The sequence below is a fragment of the Sturnira hondurensis genome, unplaced genomic scaffold (genome assembly GCF_014824575.4).
Source record: "Sturnira hondurensis isolate 20B ecotype Veracruz unplaced genomic scaffold, ASM1482457v3 Scaffold0009125, whole genome shotgun sequence".
NCBI lineage: Eukaryota > Metazoa > Chordata > Mammalia > Chiroptera > Phyllostomidae > Sturnira > Sturnira hondurensis.
The window spans coordinates 3,627,072-3,644,742 of NW_028081756.1; the positions used below are offsets into that span (position 1 = coordinate 3,627,072).

Sequence of the window (17,671 nt, forward strand, 5' to 3'; positions counted from 1 at the left end):
TGGAATGAACCCCACTTGATCATGCTGTATTATTTTCTTAATATATCATTGTATTTGGCTTGCTAGTATTTTGTGTAGGATTTTTTGTATGCGTGTTTATTAAAGATATTGGCCTGTAGTTTCCTTTTGTGTTAATCCTTGCCATATTTTGGTATCAGTTTTTTTTTGTGGTTTTATTTTATTTTTTATTTTTTAAAATATTTTATTGATTATACCTTTACAGTTGTTCTATTCTCCCCCCATTCTCCTCCATCCTGCACACCCCCTCCCCCACCATTCCCCCCTTTAGTTTATGACCACGTGTCTCAAGTTCATTAGATTCTATATTTCCCCTACTATTCTTGCCCTCCCCCCTATCTATTTTCTACCTACTGTCTGTGCTATTTTCTGTACCTTCTCCCCCTTCTCCTCCTCCCATTCCCCTGTTGCTAACCCTCCATGTGTTCTTCATTTCTATGGTTCTCCTGATCTAGCTGTCCTCTTGGTTTGCTTTTGTTTTAGGTGTGGTCGTTGATAACTGTGAGTTTGCTGTCCTTTCACTGTTCATATTTTTCATCTTCTTTTTCTTAGATAAGTCCCTTTAACATTTCATATAATAAGGGCTTGGTGATGATGAACTCCTTGAATTTGATCTTATCTGAGAAGTGCTTTATCTGTCCTTCCATTCTAAATGAAAACTTTGCTGGATAAAGCAATCTTGGCTGTAGGTCTTTGGATTTCATGACTTGGAATACTTCTTTCCAGCTCCTTCTTGCCTGTAAGGTCCCTTTTGAGAAATCCGCTGACAGTCTGATGGGAACTCCTTTGTATGTGACTGTCCCCTTATCTCTTGCTGCTTCTAGGATTCTCTCCTTCATTTTGGTCTTGGCTAATGTAATTATGATGTGCCTTGGTGTGTTCCTTCTTGGGTCCAACTTCTTTGGGACTCTCTGAGCTTCCTGGACTTCTTATAAGTCTATTTCCTTTGCCAGACTGGGAAAGTTCTACTTTATTATTTGTTCAAATAAGTTTTCCACTTGTGGCTGTTTCTTTTCCCCTTCTGGTACCCCTATAATCCGGATGTTGGAACGTTTAAAGATGTCCTGGAGGTTCCTAAGCCTCTCCTCATTTTTTTGAATTCTTGTTTCTTCATTCTCTTCTGGTTGGATGTTTCGTTCTTCCTTCTGGTCCATTCCACTGATTTGAGTCCCAGTTTCCTTTCCATCACTATTGGTTTCTTGTGCATTTCCCTTCATTTCAATTAGTTTAGCCTTCATATGTTCCTCTAATTTGTGACTATAATCAGCCAGTTCTGTGAGCATCCTGATCACCAGTGTTTTGAACTGTGTATCTGAGAGGTTTGGTATTTCTTTTTCACTTAGAGTTATTGGCTCTGGGGCTTTGAGTTTTTCTTGAGCCATAATGTTTTGGTCTGTATGTGCCTATTAGGTATGAGAAGCAGAGTCCTAAGTGTTCACCAGGGTTGGGCAACTCAGTTGCTGGGTTGTGATGCTATATGTGGGTTGCTGGTTTATTTGCGTGCGAGAATGTGCATCTGCGGTCAGTCTGCCCCACACTGAACCCCACGCTGGGTTCACTGCTGGGGCCTGTGTGGTTCGCTGCTGGGGCCTGTGGGGGTCCGTCTCACTGTTCACACCTCTGCTGGTTTATCTGCGCGAATGTGTGACCATGCTCAGCCTGCCCCGTACCCTCACTGGTTCCGCGATGCGACCCTGGCTGCCTGAGCGCCTGGGTCACCTGGGTCACCTGGGTCGGGAGATCCTTCCTGCCTGACTCTGCTCTGTTGCTGGCTCCGCCCCTCTTACCGGTCCTGGTTGAACAGTTCGTTGTTGTCAGACTTCCATATAGTTCAGTTTTCTGTTCTTTCTCTGCGTCTTTGTTTACTAAACCTTTGTTGTATTCAAACTTGGTTGTGGGAGAAGGCACAGTGTTTCCACCTACGCCTCCATCTTGGCAGAAGTCCCTGGTACCAGTTTTATATTGGCCTCATAAAATGTATTAGAAGGTATTGCCTATTCTTCAGTTATTTGCAAGAGTTTGAGAAGACTGAGTATCAAATCTTTGAACGTTGCATAGAATCCTCCAGTGAGGCTATCTTGTTCTGGACTTTTACTTTTTGTGAGGTTTTTGATTGTTGTTTCAATTTCCTTATTGATCAGTGTGTTTAGACTTTTCAGTTCTTTGTATTTCAGTATAGGAAGGTTATATACGAGGTCTGTTTAGAAGGTATCCAGCCTTATAATATGAAAAATAGAGACACTTACTGAAAAAGATACAAGACACAAGAAACATTGTGTATAGGACAATGATGCCTCAGTCCCCTTCAAAGTAGGTACCTTAGGACCTCACACAGTTCTTCCATTTGCCATTAGTCACCCCATCGTATCTTTCTGAATCTCATCAACAGTCTGAAATCTCTTCCCTTTCAGAAGTGGTTTTAGTTTTGGGAAAAGCCAAAAGTCACAGGGCAACAAATCTGGGCTGTAGGTGGGCTGAGTCACCTAGATGATTTGATGTTTTCCCCAAAATCTCAGCAGTAGATGTGATGCATGAGTTGGTGCATTGTTGTGATGAAGCTGCCAATGACCAGTTGCCCACAGCCACAGCCTTCAGAATCATCCAGGTAGTTTCTGTGGAGGAATATTCAAGCTTAACTCAAAATTTTGTGCAGAATAAATGATGGAAGTAGTTCATTTCTCTACTCGCTCAGTCATTTTGAATGTGACGGCCACACAGTACACATGATCACTCAGTGGCATGTACTTCCCCTACTGACTAGTTATAGTGAAATTGTCATTGTTTATGCGTGCACATTCCAGTCCACTTTCCTTGGCTACCAGGTTACATCAATGTCACACAAACCGTTCTTGTTATATTAACAAAGGCTGGACTTTTTCCAGACAGAACTCTCTATTACTAGGAATTTGCCCATTTCTTTTAGGTCATTGAATTTGGTGGCATATAGTCTTTAATAGTATTCTTGTATGATTTTTGTGTATTTGTGATATCTCTGGTAATGTCTTTTCTTTCATATCGGATTTTGTTTTGTCTTTTTCTTTCTTTAGTGAGTGTAGCCAGAGATTTGTCCATTTTATTAATTTTTTTAAAAAAACAACTCTTTGTTGCATTAATGTTTTTGTCTATTCTTTTTGTTCTCTATTTTATTTAATTCTGCTCTAGTTTTTATTATTTCCCTTCTGCTGACTTTGGCTTGCTTTTGTTCTTTTTCCTCTAGTTCTTTAAGATGTAATGTTAGGTTGTATACTTGGGATATCTCTTGTTCCTTGAGATAGGCCTACTAATGGTGTAAACTTAGCTATTGCTACTTTCACTGTATCTCAGAAGTTTTGATCAGTTGTTTTGCTATTTTCATTTGTCTCTATATATCTTTTGACCTCATCTTTCATTTCATCTATGACCCAGTCTTTTTTTAGTAGCATGTTATTTAATCTCCTCATATTTGTGAGGTTTTGGCTTCCTATTTGCTGTTAATTTTTCATTTCAAAGCATTGTGTTCAGAGAATATGTTTGGTACAATTTCAGTCATGTGTTAAGGTTAGTTTTGTGTTCCTGCATATGGTCTATCTTTGAGAATTTTCCATGTATACTAGAGAATAATGTATAATCTGGTGTTCTGGAATGAAAGATTCTGTAAATGTTAATATGTCCCTTTGGTCTTAAGGGACAGAAGGCTGTCACTTAAGGCTGATTTTGTGTTTGGAAGATCTATCTATAGCCCTCAGTGGGGTATTTAGGTTCCCTACTATGATTGTGTTTTGTCAGTTTCTCTTTTTAGTTCTGTTAGTAGTTAGTTACTTATATATTTCAGTGTTTCCTGACTGAATGCATATATATTGAGAAATGTGAGATCTTCTTGATGTAGTGTCCCCTTTGTCTTTATAAAATGTCTGTCTTTGTCTCTTGTCACCTTTTCTATCTTGTACTATCTTTTGTCAGATAAGTATGTATGGGTGTCATTTGCTTGGAGAGTCATTTTCTACCCTTTCACTTTGAGTTTATATTTGTCTTTGCAGCCTTGATGCGTCTGCTGAAGACAGCATATGGTTGGGTTTTGTTTTCTGATTTGGTCTGCTACTTTGTGCTTCTATTGGTTAATTCAGTCCATTTACATTTAGGGTAATTATTGATGTATGAGGCTTTCCTATGGCCATTTTATCTTTTGTTTTCTGGTAGCCCGGTGTCTCCCCTGGTTCTTTTCCTTTGTGTTTCTGTCTATTGTTCTTGCTTGGTATTCTATTCCTTTTTTCTCTGTTTTCTTTCTTTTTAAGTTATATGTCTCAGTTTTGGCATTTTTGTGTGTGGTTACCATTAGGTTTACGTTAAAGAAAGTTTTATATACATAGTAGTCCTTTTTCTTTTGAAAGCATCTAATCTTCATCCCCCTTTGTAAAGTCAAATCTTCACCCCCTCCCCTTTTATGTTTTTGTTGTCACAAATTATCCCTATTTGCACTGTGAGTTTATTTTTGAATTGCAGTAACTGTTGTCTTCTTTCTCTTTTTAATGCTATTACCTTCTTTAGTTTTTATGTGATATGTAAGTGTATAGTATCCTATTGTCTTTTAAAAAAGATTTTATTTATTTTTAGAGAGGGAAAGGGAGTGAGAAAGAGAGGGAGAGAAACATCAATGTGTGGTTGCCTCTTGAGCACCCCCTACTGGCACCTTAGCCAGCAACCTAGGCATATGTCCTGACAGGGAATTGAACCAGCAACCCTTTGGTTCACAGTCTGGTGCTCAGTCCACTGAGCCACACTAACCAGGGCTAGTTCATTCTTTATATTGTATTTCTTATTGAGTTCTTCATCTCCAGAATTTCTAGTTGGTTTCTTTAAAAAGTTTCAGTCTCCTTTGTAAAGTACTCATTTTGTTCATTTATTTCATTTCTGAGTTCTTAGACTGCATATGTTCTCTCTTTTTTAAGAAAAAGACTTTATTTTTAGAGAGAGAGGGAAGGAGGGAGGGAAAAAGATAAGGGGAGAAACATCAATGTGCAAGATAAATCTCTTAGTTGTCTCTTGCATGCACCCAAAGGGGCACCTGGCCCACAACCTGGGCATGTGCTCTGACTGGGAATTTACTGGTGACCTTTTCAGTTCACAGGCTGGCACTCAATTCACACCAACCAGGGCTGGTTTTCTTGTAACTTGTTTAATTTTTTGGAACTGCAGTCTTGCATTCTCTGTAATTTAAATCATATACTTTGGTGTTTTTAAGTTTTTTTTTCTATACATTTTTTACTTTCTTTCTGATATGCCTTTTTACCTTGGTTATTTCTGGTATTTGGTGGATTCTTTCTCTGTCTAGGCATCTGTGTATGAGTGGCATATCTCTTATAGATTGATCAGAAGCCTTTCTATTATTCTTCCAGTAGGTGGTGTGGAATCCCAAGGTTTGTTGTTGTTGTTGTTGTTCTCTTGCACTGCTCTGGCTCTCAGATCTCTGCAGGATGGCAGAAAATGTTCTGTGTTTCCTGAGATGGTGGGCATCTCCTCTGTGTTCAGGTCACCTTGGTCTCAGGGCACCAACCCTGCAGGAGAATGTGGTGGGCCATGGTGTTCCATATCTGTGAGATCCCAGTGCTGTCCCCTGCAGCCAGATGCTGTCAGCAAGGAAGCTGGCATGTGTGGGGGTGGGGTGAGCTGGGGGAAGCTGTCTGCTGTCATTCTTGCTTTGCTCTCCCATTGATGGTGACTGGCAGACTCAGTGGCCTGCCTTCTGTATCTCTACTGGACCCTGGGGTTAGTTGTAGAGGGTACCTGTCACTCAGGGAAAGAATGTTTCTCTAGTACCAGCTCTCAGTTTTGCAGATTATGTTCTCTGCAAGGCGACACTCACTGCTACAGCTTTTTCTGGGGCCTGCTGCTTGCTCTGAAAATGTTAGTGGGGAGAGTTCTGGGAGTGTGAGGAGAGGCAGGAAGGCCCTGTGGCTTTCTTTCTTTCTTTGTAATGCTGATTGCCAGGCAACTGTAGCCACACCTCTGAGCTTTGTGGCTGCTCAAGTCTGTGGACTAAGCCGAGCCTCAGTTCCTACTCACCACTTCTGCAGGAATGCTCACTGTATCTCTTAGCTTTTCCCAGCTGGCATGGCTGGAGTGCCAGTGGCAACCTGAGTCCTCTGCTCCTCAGGGTGAGTGCTGCAGTGAACTCCAGGCTGTCAGCTTCAGACTGTGTCTTTGGCTTCTCTCAGCTCTTCTCCCATTCCAACTCCATGGGGTTTTCCCCCCACTTGTCTACTTTTAGGTGTTTCAATGCATGGATTTCTCAGATGTGTTGTGTGTTAAGCAGGGAATTCTTTGTTGAATTATACCTGTTTAAATTGTTGAAACTTTAAGGGGACTTCTCATGCTAGATCCCTTTGATGTCACCCAATTCTGTTCTTTTTAGGTGGCTCTTAACTCAGGAATATCACTTACATAATTCATGATATGCATTTTAAATGCTTGATAAATGGAGTCTGTCTCTTCATTCATGTTTTTAGAGCATTTAAAAGCATGGTTTGGCTGCTGGGAGGAAAGATGGATGTGGAGGAAAAAGTGCTGTGAAGATTTGAATTACTAGATTTTATATCAATAGTCAGCTGTATTTCTGGAATTCTCTAAAAGTATGAAAACTGGGGAATCTAGCATTTTTTTCAATAAAGAAGGTATCAGCCTCTGTCATATTAAACAGTGATGTCTATTACATCCCCACTTGAGACCATCAGTCCACAGATCTCTTTGTTTAGTTTGTTCCCTTTCCCCACATTTATGGTAGACTGGGTCTTGAATGGCAATTGAACAGTATAATTGCTTCAAGAAAAATAAATATGGTTAGATAAATTTCATGCCCATTGTAGAGAAGTTGTGAAGGCTAACCTCTGGAATTTGAGTTCAAGCTTCATCTTTAACTGTTTCTGCAAAACATTCCTTTCTTCATCCTAGATGAAGAGGATACCTTGTTCACACCTCCCAAACTGACCGATGAAGATTTCTCGCCATTTGGTTCTAGACATGGCCTCTTCAGTGGAGGGAAGGGACTTTTTGATGATGAGGATGAGGAGGTGAGTCATTGGTAATCTCAAGCTCTCCATAGTTGTGTTTTGGAAGGAATGCACTTTAATCTTTTAGTAGAGAAAAAATGGCTCCTTGGTTGGAAGTTACTTCTGCTTTTATAGTTGGGGAAATTTGAACTAAGAATCACAAAGAGAAAATGTATCTTGGTGCTCTTTGTAAGGTGAAAAGAGTATGAGAAAGTGTTAATAGTGAACAATGTACTTGATTAGCAAGTTGTTTCTTACCTTATCTGTTATCATCTTCCATGTTTGTATTTTAATTCTTAGACAGACCTAATTTATTTATGGTCTGATTTGCCATAGTCTTCACTTTGGAGCTGATTTTCTGTCAGAACAGCAAGTATCTTTAAACTTTACAAGTGCTTTTCTTTAGAAAGTCTCAAATGCAGCTACCTTTTCCCACTGCTTTTTTGAATTCTATGTCATTATACCATGTTACAACCAGAGTGACCTCTTCACGGAAGCCCCTCAGAATCAGGCGGCTCGAGCACCTGTTAGTGAAGGTAAGCTTGGACTGAGACTGATTGTGCTTGTTTGTGTGCAGGTTCCAAAGCTGTTTACTGCCCACTAGGAGCTAGAGTCCTTGAGGTCGTTCAGACTTTGCTGTTTTGGTAGGCAGGAAGCTGTTGTGTTTGCCTTGTTATAGTTAATGTGTTGGAAGAAACAAAGAGTACCATCTGTAAACCCGCATCACAGTTTCACCTCTCAGAGAATTCATTAGAAAGTCAAACAGGAATCCTAGTAGCACTGAGGATATTTTAATTTAATCAATTTAAGTCAAAGAAACATTTCTAAAATTCTGCATATAAATTGAGGATCAGTAAATTGGGGATCCCCAGCCTAGTGTGCATTATAATCAGCTGTGGACTTTTTAAAAGGCACACATAAAAATTTTAAAAACTTACAAATTTTATTTCTTTAGTCCTGTGTGAGTTCTTGGGAATTAGGAATTAGTTATTTTAAGCAATTTAGTCTTCCCAGGCCACGAGCTGTCAGATTTCCGACTTGCTATGATGCTGCCTTGATTATATGGTTCCTGTTCTCTACTTTTTGGCATTGGTGACTTGCCTAGTTTCCCTCTTTTTCGTTACTGTCTTCATTTTTTTACTGATGTCTCTTATTTTTTTCCTTTTTTTGGTGGTGTTCATTCTCACAAACAGTGGTGGGTAGAGTGGGCACTGTGGAGGAGCACTGCTTGCTCTGCCCCTGCCACCCATTGTGCTCTGCATCTTCCTTGGCCTCTCTAGCCAACACCACTGCTCTTGTCTGCTTAGAGTCACAGTGATTTTCCATGGGACTCATAGCTGAGATTGCATTAGTACCAAGAAAAAGTAATGGTATTGTGTTGGTAAGGAAGATACTAAGGAATTTTAAAATAACTTAGGAAAAAATTAGTTTTAAAAGGTGTCTTGTTTGCTATGTATTGTGTTGCAATTAATAAGCAAGGTTACTTTCTTTGTTGAAATGATTATCTCATTCTTTCTCATTTTAGTGTCTGCATCCTCCAAACCTGGAAAGAAAATCCCAGCAGGAGCAGTTTCTGTATTTTTAGGTATCATATTATAGGGTCTTTAAAACACTATATAAGAATCATTTTGTCATTTTTAAAATTGCCATTTCCTGAGGGCAGGCTGGAGAATAAGAGGAGCTTCAGAAGGCATAGGACAGCTTCCAGAAAGATAATTTACTGGGGTTAGTTCATATTCTCTTAGAAATCAGTGACCTTTGATTTTTTTGTCTTTGAATGACCAGGTAACTCTAATTATGGGATGCTCTGTAGCAGAAAAGGTTGGAAGTGATGGGTTCTTATTGGGTTCTGTGGATGAACTGAAGCTTAAAGTTCCTGGTGGGCAATAGTGGGTTATTTTCTGTAGTCAGAAGGCCTACACACACTAGCTTGTAGACAGGTGTGTTGTTTCACTATCCATAGGGGACACTGATGTGTTTGGTGCAACCTCTGCTCCATCACTTATGGATCCTCAGAAGCCCAAGCAGCCCACACCAGGGAAAAGCTTGTACCATCCAGCACCCATTGGCCTCTTTGATGATGATGATGGTGATGATGACTTTTTTTCAGCATCCTGTAGCAAACCCTCCAAGACAGGTAGGTGCCTGTTCCAGCCTTTTTATGAATTTTGCCATGAAATAGTATTGACCTAAAAGGACATAAAACTCTTCTATTTCGTATCTCATGTAGTATCAGAATACCTCCTCAAGCATTCCTGTTAGAGAGTTGTTATATCTCTGCTTATATAGGCATGGTACTTTGGGGATCTCTATTTTATGAACCAATCTTTTCTGCTTTGAAAACTAATTACTAGGAATTCTTCCTTAGAACTGGTTTCAATCTGTTCCCCTATAATTACTCAAGAATTTTAGTTCTCACTTTTGGAATTACCGAAAAGTTCTAATCAGACTTTCTTCCAGTAGTCCTTAGTAAACCCTATGAGCAGAATGCCATGTTAGCTGTTTATTTCCCAGCTTCCCTCCTGTTTTCCAAAAGCCCAGATAACCTCAACTTTTCCTTATGTGATAGGGTTTTCAGCCACTTGGCCACTTTGGCAGTCTTCCTTTCTTCTCCTCTCAAATTTAAGGCAGTGTATTTTGTGAAATCACCCCTCTAAATCAGTTCTTTAATGTGCAGATGACTCTTCAGGTACTCTTATCAAAATGCCGATTCTGAGTCAGTAGTTATGGAATGGGACCTGCATTCTACATTTGTAACAAGCTCCCCAGTGGGCGGAGATTGCTGCTCTGTGGGTTGCACTAGTCCCTTTTTTAGTCGTAGGTGTGGAAAGTAGGGATGGAAGGAGAAAGTGAGGAAAGTAATTGCCTGGTTATTTTAGAAAGAGTGCCGATGGACGCATACACTCAGATCTGTGCTGACTGCCACTAGTGGCTTGGAAGTGATTTGAAATCACAAATAAACTAATGCCCCTGTCTTGACAGCTATTGCTGTTCTGGGACATTCATGAAATAGTGCCCTCATTTCAGTGGCATACACTTCAGTCAGTGTAGCAGTGCTTGTGGTAGTGAAAAGGTGGCAACCACCCAAATACTCATCAGTAGGGTAAATTGTGGTTCTTTCATTCAGTGGAATTTTGTGAACCTGCTAAAAAGATTGAGGTCTATGTTGATATGGTAAGATACCCTCGGTACATTAAGTGAAAAATGTAAATCGTATCACTCATTGCTCAAATTACCATTTACTGCCTTATTTATGAATGACTAAAGTTAATAATTATTATATCCTTTGGAAGAATTAGAAGCATGTATATACCAGATTGTTCCAGTGGCCATCTTGTTGGGGTGGGGAAGTGGAGTTGGGGAAGGGGAGTTAGGAGATTTCAGTGTTTGCTTTTATATGCTTTTGTATAATTTGATTTTTAAAAGCAAGAGCTGATCCTCATTTTTCCGCTTCCTAGAGTGATTGACTATTAAATGATCTTTCTCTCTATAGGTCTTTCTGTACGTTTTATGCCAGTCCGAGCTACTCTAGGCATGGGATGCTGTTGGTTGAATATATGTGTAACCAGATGGTTAAACCATCTGTCTTGTGTTTCATTTTAACTGCTGTTGTGTTCTTTGAAAAATTCAAATCTGGTGTATTTAATATTTCTTCATAACTAATCAAGAAATAACATACTTTCTAAATTTATTCTTTGGGAGGGAAGAAATTTTAATCTGTGAATTTTATGATGAGATTTTTTTTTACCTTAATATAATTTAATGCTGTGGTATCTTTTTAAAGACAAAGTCAAATCCCCTGCCAATATCTTTGATGATGAAGAAGGAGATCTGTTCAGAGAAAAAGCAGTAGCTTTGCCAGATGCTACTGTGAATCAGACAGATGAATATATATCAAGAGCAGAAAAAAAGGTGAGCAGGAGGGAAGACGGAGCATAGGAGTATTGATACGGAACCAGGAGTGGAAATATTATCTGCTTCCAAGTGTATGGTGAAGAACTTCAGACACACAAAGTTGCAAGAAGAGGACAACAGACACCCAAAACAACTACCACCAAGATCAAGCAGTTGTTAGGATTTTGCCATACCCAGTTGGGACATCCATTGATGATCTTTACCTGAACTAGTTATCATACTGTGGAGTGCAAAATAATGTTTTTCTAATTCTTGGATGTCTTCTACCTTTGTTAGCTGGCATTCTTCTGAACAGAAGAGCTTCCCCCCCCCCCTTTTTAGTGTCACTATAGGATCATAGATTTTCTATTTATGTATTATAATCCGTGAGCATTATTTTTTTTAATGTTCATGGATATTATTGACCTGTATTTGGCCAATGGGATGCATCCCTTCAAGTCTTTAAGCTTTTTTGGCTGTTTTCTCTTCCCTTTGCTGTCCTGCACACTTTGATCTTTCTAAAGCACATTTCATGTCCTGTCTTTTGTACAAAACCCTGTTGACCTTCCTGCTGCCGACCATTTAGGTCCTAGCATTCAGAACCTGTCAAGCTCCTAGGGCAAGCCTGCCTTCCTATGCTGACTCCAGCTGCACATATCCCATTTAGGTACTTATGAGGTAGGCAGCCTGTCCTAGTCTCTGATCCACCAGATGTGCCTGCTGCTTTTTTCCTGCTTTTGTCTCCTCACACAGTGTCCTCTGCCTGGAATGTCCTTGCTGTACCATCTTCCATGAGTAGGCCTTGTCTGTCCTGAGAAATTTACTTTATTAAGAAACTGTTTCCTTCCTCATTCCTATCTAACTTATACCAATTTTGAAATTCTTATGATACTTTTCATTTTAAGTTAATCCTTTGAGTAAACTTGATGTATGTCCAAGGTTCATAATGTCTTTATTTTCCGGCGTATGGTTTGGCTTTATCCGAGCAGAGACTCAGTACATTTTCTGAATAAATGATTGAATAAACTGTCACTTCCAGGTATCTTGTTTGTTAACTCTCAGTTTTTTTTCCAACAAAGGTCACCCTGTCTTCCAGCAAAAGTCTTAATCTTTTGTCAGAAAGAAAGACTCAAAAAGGTTTATTTTCAGATGAGGAAGATACTGAGGTAAGGAATTCTCTTTTTAGTTCTGAGAATTAATGGATATAGCATTAGAAACTATTTCCAAATCAGGATTTTCTCAGTTAGAGGTACAAGACTTTTTATTATGTTCTTTAGTACTTTCTTTGAAAATAATCTTTTCTGAATACATGGTCTTTAGAAAGCAATAAATGTACAGTAGTGTTCACTCTTGGGTTTCAGTCTAGTGCATTTTCTGGGAGGAAAATACTCTGTCTATAGGATGCTCAGATTTTAGACTATTGATTCTCAGTGCAGTGAGGCACTTGTACCAGAATGGAAATTTACACACTGCTTATGTTTTTGGTAGTCTCACTAAAAGCTGGGCCCTGGCTGGTGTGGCTCAGTGGGTTGAGCAGCTGGTGTGGCTCAGTGGGTTGAGTGCCAGCCTGCTAACCAGATGGTCACCGGTTTGATTCCCGGTCAGGGCACATTCATGGGTTGTGGGCCAAATCCCCAGTAGTGGGTGCTCAAGAGGCATCCACATATTGATGTTTCTCTCCCTCTCTTTCTCCTTCCCTCCCCCTCTCTCTAAAATAATAATTCAAATCTTAAAAAAAACTGGGCTTATTGATGAAGTGATAAGTCTTTTGGCACAGGCTTTTCTTTCAAGACCCGTAACAGTTTGTGGCTAGCACTGGTTTACAGACAGCCTCGTTCCTCCAGGCACCTGCCTGGAGACACTTTTTCAATGGAGTAGCACTGGCTCTCAGAAGTGTCATTGCTTTTTCTGATTCCCACAGGCCTAGGTCCTTTGAGAACTAATTTTAGGCCAGGCTTTTAGGGGATCTGAGACCTGTATGAAAATGTAATGGCAGCAGTCAATCCCCTTCATAGAAAATTATGTGGACAGGGCAGCAATATACAGTAGTTTCAGATTTTGTGAACTTTGAGCTAAACTCTAGTGGTTACTTTGCACGGACAGCCAGGATGAACATACAGTTCTTTGTTAAGTAGAGTGATTTACCATAGATATAAATAAAACCTTGGAGGCTTGTATTTTATTGATGTCCAGTGGACAGAGGATAGGAATCAACCAAAATCCTGACACATGGGCACAGCATGATGGGCCTCACACTCTGGTCTTATTCTGAGTTCCCCACTTTGAGGCTCTTGCCCCTCTGAGAATGTTCTTCCCAGAGTTCAGAAGGCTTGGTTCCTCACTTTTTCCAGTTTTCTATAGATATCTCCTGACACCCTTTTGCATAATTGCAAGCTCACCAGCACACACCCTTCTGTTGTATAGTTCTCCATAGTATGACTGGTTGGTGACATTTTGTGTGCACTTGTTCATTGTTTCTGTCCTAACTAGGAAGGTTCAGTGAGGGTAGGGTGTTTTGTTCCTTTTTCTTATCCATAATGCCTGCACTAGTTATTGGCACTTGGTAAGCCATCACGCAGTTGTTAACTGCAAAGAGAAACAGAGGTGAGCAATTTCAGTGATTTCAAAGGTGTTCTAGGTACTTATTCCTATGAAATAAATCACTCTAAAACTTGGTGACCTAAAACATCAATATGTTTAATTACTTTTTACGGTTCTAGAAGTTGACTGGGTTCAGCTAAGCACTTTTTATTTAGGGTGTTGTGTAGTTCCTAGTGCAAAGGTAGCTGGGCTGAGAACCATCTCCCATGTTTCTGGTGCCTGGGTGGAAAAGACTTGTATAGCTGGGGTACTTGGGGCACTGACACCCCTCTCTTTTTATCTTTGTGTGTCTCCCACCATGCAGCTTCTGGGAGATTGGACTTATTACATGGTGGCCCAGAGCTTCAAAGTGAGATTCCTGAGGGCTACACAGAGGCTATATTGCTTTTTGTACACTCGCTTTGGAAGTTGGTGGTGTCACTTCTGCTGCATTCTGTTGGTTGAGACAATCATAAAGGCTTGCCCAGGTTCAAGGGTTTAGAGGACACAGACTCCACTTATTGATGGTAGGAGTATAAAAGGATTTTCAGGCAGTTTTTTTAAACTACCCCTGAACACTTTGACCCATGTGCATCAGCATAGATTGTTATTATTGGATACTGTCAGGGTGCTTAGGCATGAAGAAGTAGAATAGTATAGTCTAGAACAGGGGTGTCAAACTCATTTTCATCGGGGGCCATATCAGCCTTATGGTTTCCTTCAAAGGGCCAAATGTAATTTTAGGGCTGTATAAATGTAACTACTTCTTAACTTTAAGGAGTTGAAATTACATTCAGCCCTTTGAAGGCAACCATGAGGCTGATGTGGCCCCCGGTGAAAATGAGTTTGATGCCCCTGGTCAAGAGGATAAATCTTTGGACCAGAAGGATAGATTCTTTACTCCTGCCTCTGTATCTGCAGTGTGGAGCTAAAGCTTGCCCTGTGAAATCATTCTGGGGACATGTTTGAAGGAATGGAAAAGCTTTTTTTCTAGCACCAAAAATGATGTTAGTCAACGGTCCAAAACCATGATGTTGAAATTTGTTTTTGTTCTTTAGTTTGTTTACTTGTTTTTAAAGCAGTGGAATCCTTTCTTTAAGTGATATCTTGCCAATATGTAAAATGCAGGAGAGGCATAGAAAGCCTGGAGCTTCTTGTGTGGCCTCTTCTACGTGAATAGACCCATGGGACTCATGAGTCTCAGGCAAAAACCAGTAGACTTTGGTCTTTATTTGAGGAATAAACACTGATCCCATAATAAAAACATTATTCAGAAAGGTCTTAGAAACTATGCTCTTGTCCTATTTAGATGTCTGGCTCTTGTGTATTGTTTTTTCCTGAAGGAACAATTGTTCTGTTTTATGTTAAATTCATGCAGCCCAATTTGCAGCTCGCTCTTTGTGTTTCTTTGCTCCTTCCTTAGGCTAACATTTTGTAGCATTTTGAAAGTTTCTTCAGAGTCTACCAGATTTTTAAATAGTTTACATCTCCTAGCTCTATAGTAAAGTAGAATACCAAGCAGTTTAAAATAAAAATTAAAATTTTATTTATTTAAAAGAAATTCTATATTCTTATAAGAGTAACAAATATTATACTCTTATCTGTAACTAAATAAAACAGAGTTACAGATCCATTAATTTGAGAAGCTATATTTTGTTTCCATTATGAAATCTCTTTAATCCCTCTGATTTTTTGAACAGAAAAAGGAAGTCATTCTTATTTTAGCATAATAGGAGATTGATTGGAAAATTTTCCCCTGTGTTAAATCATCCATGTGGGATGCCAAGATAGAGCAAGGTGGGAGTATCCAAACCTCTTGGTTCTAGTAAGGCCACTTGGAGTTAGCTGTGGTCTCTCCCTTCTCACAGGTGCTTATATTGTGCACAGCTAGGACAGACTGTGATGGGGTTTCCTCAAGGATGGCCTCAGCAAGCTTCTGTCTCTGGCAAAGAGATATAGATGCATTGCAGCCATCATGTGATAGTCTTCAGTGTTCTGATACTTTAAAAACGGATCTATCTTGTTTATTAAGAACTTTAATCTTCATTCAACAGGATCTGTTTGCCTCTCAAAGTGTGAATAAGTCAAAAGATGCATCTCTCCTGCCTAGCAAACTCCCCACGTCAGTCTTGCTTTTTGATGATGAAGAGGAAGAGGTAAATATTGTTATCGCAATACCAGATAATCAGATTTTTGATTAGTAGAAAACTGTTGCTGATATGGCTTTATAGTAAGAGGTTCGGTCAGTAGAACAAGGTAATATGGAACCAGCCCAGCCATCTGACTGAGGCCTGTACAACAAAAATATTTTGGTTTGTATTTCACTGGCTCCTTTCTTAAGTTCTCCTAGCTATCTCTACAATGGGCAGGACGTTAAATTCTTGACCCAACTCTCATGGAAGGCTTTGTAGATTTCTCTTTAAAACTCTGCCTTTAAGAAATGGTTTTTAGAGGATGGGTCTGTGTTATACTCAGTTATTTATAATCATGTTTTGGATAAAGGGGGAGCAAGAGGAGAAGGCAGCCATGCCCTCACTTTGCTTTGCTTTCCCACCCTGAATGAGAGAGAAAAGTTGGGGAGGAAAAAAGGGGGAAGACAAAGCAAGCATTCATTCTTACACTGTCCTGGGCAGTGGCTGAGCTCCTCGGCTTTGGTATCAGACCTCTGTGCTTGTATCCTAGCTCTGCCACTTGCAGATCAAGGACCTTGGACAAGTAAAACTCTACCCACCTGAATGTGATAGTTCAAACAACTAATGTACAGACTTTGGCACAGTGCCTAGCATGTAGTAAGTGCATAGTAAATGTTAACTCTGGTCTTTGTATCCTCATTGGATATCCCACACTTTTTAAAGGCTCTCTTTATCGAATCCTTACATTTCAGGACTGTGCACCTGCTATAGTATACTGTAAAGGGTGTTTTTCTATCTTAACTCCAGCTCAGGTTTTCTGATGGTTTTGTTATTCTCATCTAAATGAAAGTACCTTAATAGGCACCTGTGGAGTGCTTTATGATATAAAAATTTACAAATGCCTTTGAACCTATAAGGATCAGATCTTAGTGGGTCAGTGATTTTATTTAGTAAACTATTTAAGTTTGTATTGTCTCATTAAAAGTAACCATAAACACAAGTCATTCCTTCCCTCTGCCCTAGGTGTGTGTCCTTGACAAATGTAAAAGAGTAGAGAAAGCCCCATATTTACCCCGTTTTGTCCATGACTGCTGAGTGTGATTCATAGAAAGACAGGTGCAGGGAGCTAACCTGCTCTCCCGGCAGCTGCAGGCTTTGGCCTCACCAGTGATCACAGAAGGCCTGCCCTACCAGTGTGGCCACACTTCTTCCCACTCACTGCTCACTCCCAGGTGTTCTGCCTTCACATTCTGTGCCATATTTCCGTTTTGTGGAAGGAGAATACATTTAGAGAATATTAGATTGTTAACAGGCTTATATGTGAGAGAGAAGTGGGATTTACTAATGTTTTGTGATTTTCCCCCCCATAAGTGTTACATATATTTTGTACCTGACTAGAGATTTACTCTCTAACAATTTGAATTGAGGGAATGTCTTAAGTTTTTTGTTTTATGTGTATAAAGCTGTCATACTCTTCTGCCACTTGTTTTTCTAGGATAATCTTTTTGGGGTTGCAGTTGCTGAAAAGCAGACATTGTCTCTACCAACTCAGAATCAAGAGAAAGCAAAACCCTCAGAGCCCTCCAAAAAGAAAGCATCTGCCTTATTATTCAGCAGTGATGAGGAGGTGGGTTGAAAGTATCTCCTAGAAAGGAATAGGGCTTTTTTTGATGGGATTTAAGAGTATGACTATCCTAATTGTTTTTTTTTACTACCTACTTTACATCTGGTGAAGGTTAGTCATTAAAGACTGTGTTCACAAGACTAGCTATTTTTGTCTTAAAGATATTTAGTATAGTATTAATTAAAAGTTAATAATTAAAGGTTAATCTTTTAAAATGGTTATGAATATGACCCTAATATTATACTATAGGCTTATTCAAATGAGTTAGGTGTTATTTGATATTATTACATGATAACTGTAAAAAGAGAATTAAGAATATGAATCTAGACATGGTAGGAATATCTTTTTTTATTAGCATCTTCGCAGTATTTCTCTTTATTATCTAGAAACATTAGCAAAGT

General features: G+C 39.5%; 1 protein-coding gene across 11 annotated transcripts in view; it reads left to right on the forward strand.

Moving 5' to 3' along the window:
• Nucleotides 1-17,671, forward strand: part of LOC118994137 (WASH complex subunit 2C) — a 77,380-nt gene that overhangs the window by 31,661 nt on the left and 28,048 nt on the right. For 8 of the 11 annotated variants that reach the window (XM_037056696.1, XM_037056701.1, XM_037056699.1 and 5 more), the window contains 8 exons: nucleotides 6,943-7,061; nucleotides 7,519-7,576; nucleotides 8,566-8,625; nucleotides 9,004-9,177; nucleotides 10,825-10,952; nucleotides 12,014-12,100; nucleotides 15,569-15,670; nucleotides 17,142-17,273. In XM_037056696.1, the coding sequence (XP_036912591.1) occupies nucleotides 6,943-7,061; nucleotides 7,519-7,576; nucleotides 8,566-8,625; nucleotides 9,004-9,177; nucleotides 10,825-10,952; nucleotides 12,014-12,100; nucleotides 15,569-15,670; nucleotides 17,142-17,273 (860 nt within the window). Of the gene's footprint in view, nucleotides 1-6,942; nucleotides 7,062-7,518; nucleotides 7,577-8,565; nucleotides 8,626-9,003; nucleotides 9,178-10,824; nucleotides 10,953-12,013; nucleotides 12,101-15,568; nucleotides 15,671-17,141; nucleotides 17,274-17,671 lie in introns of those variants that run through there. The other 3 variants (XM_037056700.1, XM_037056703.1, XM_037056705.1) reach the window with 2 other exon arrangements.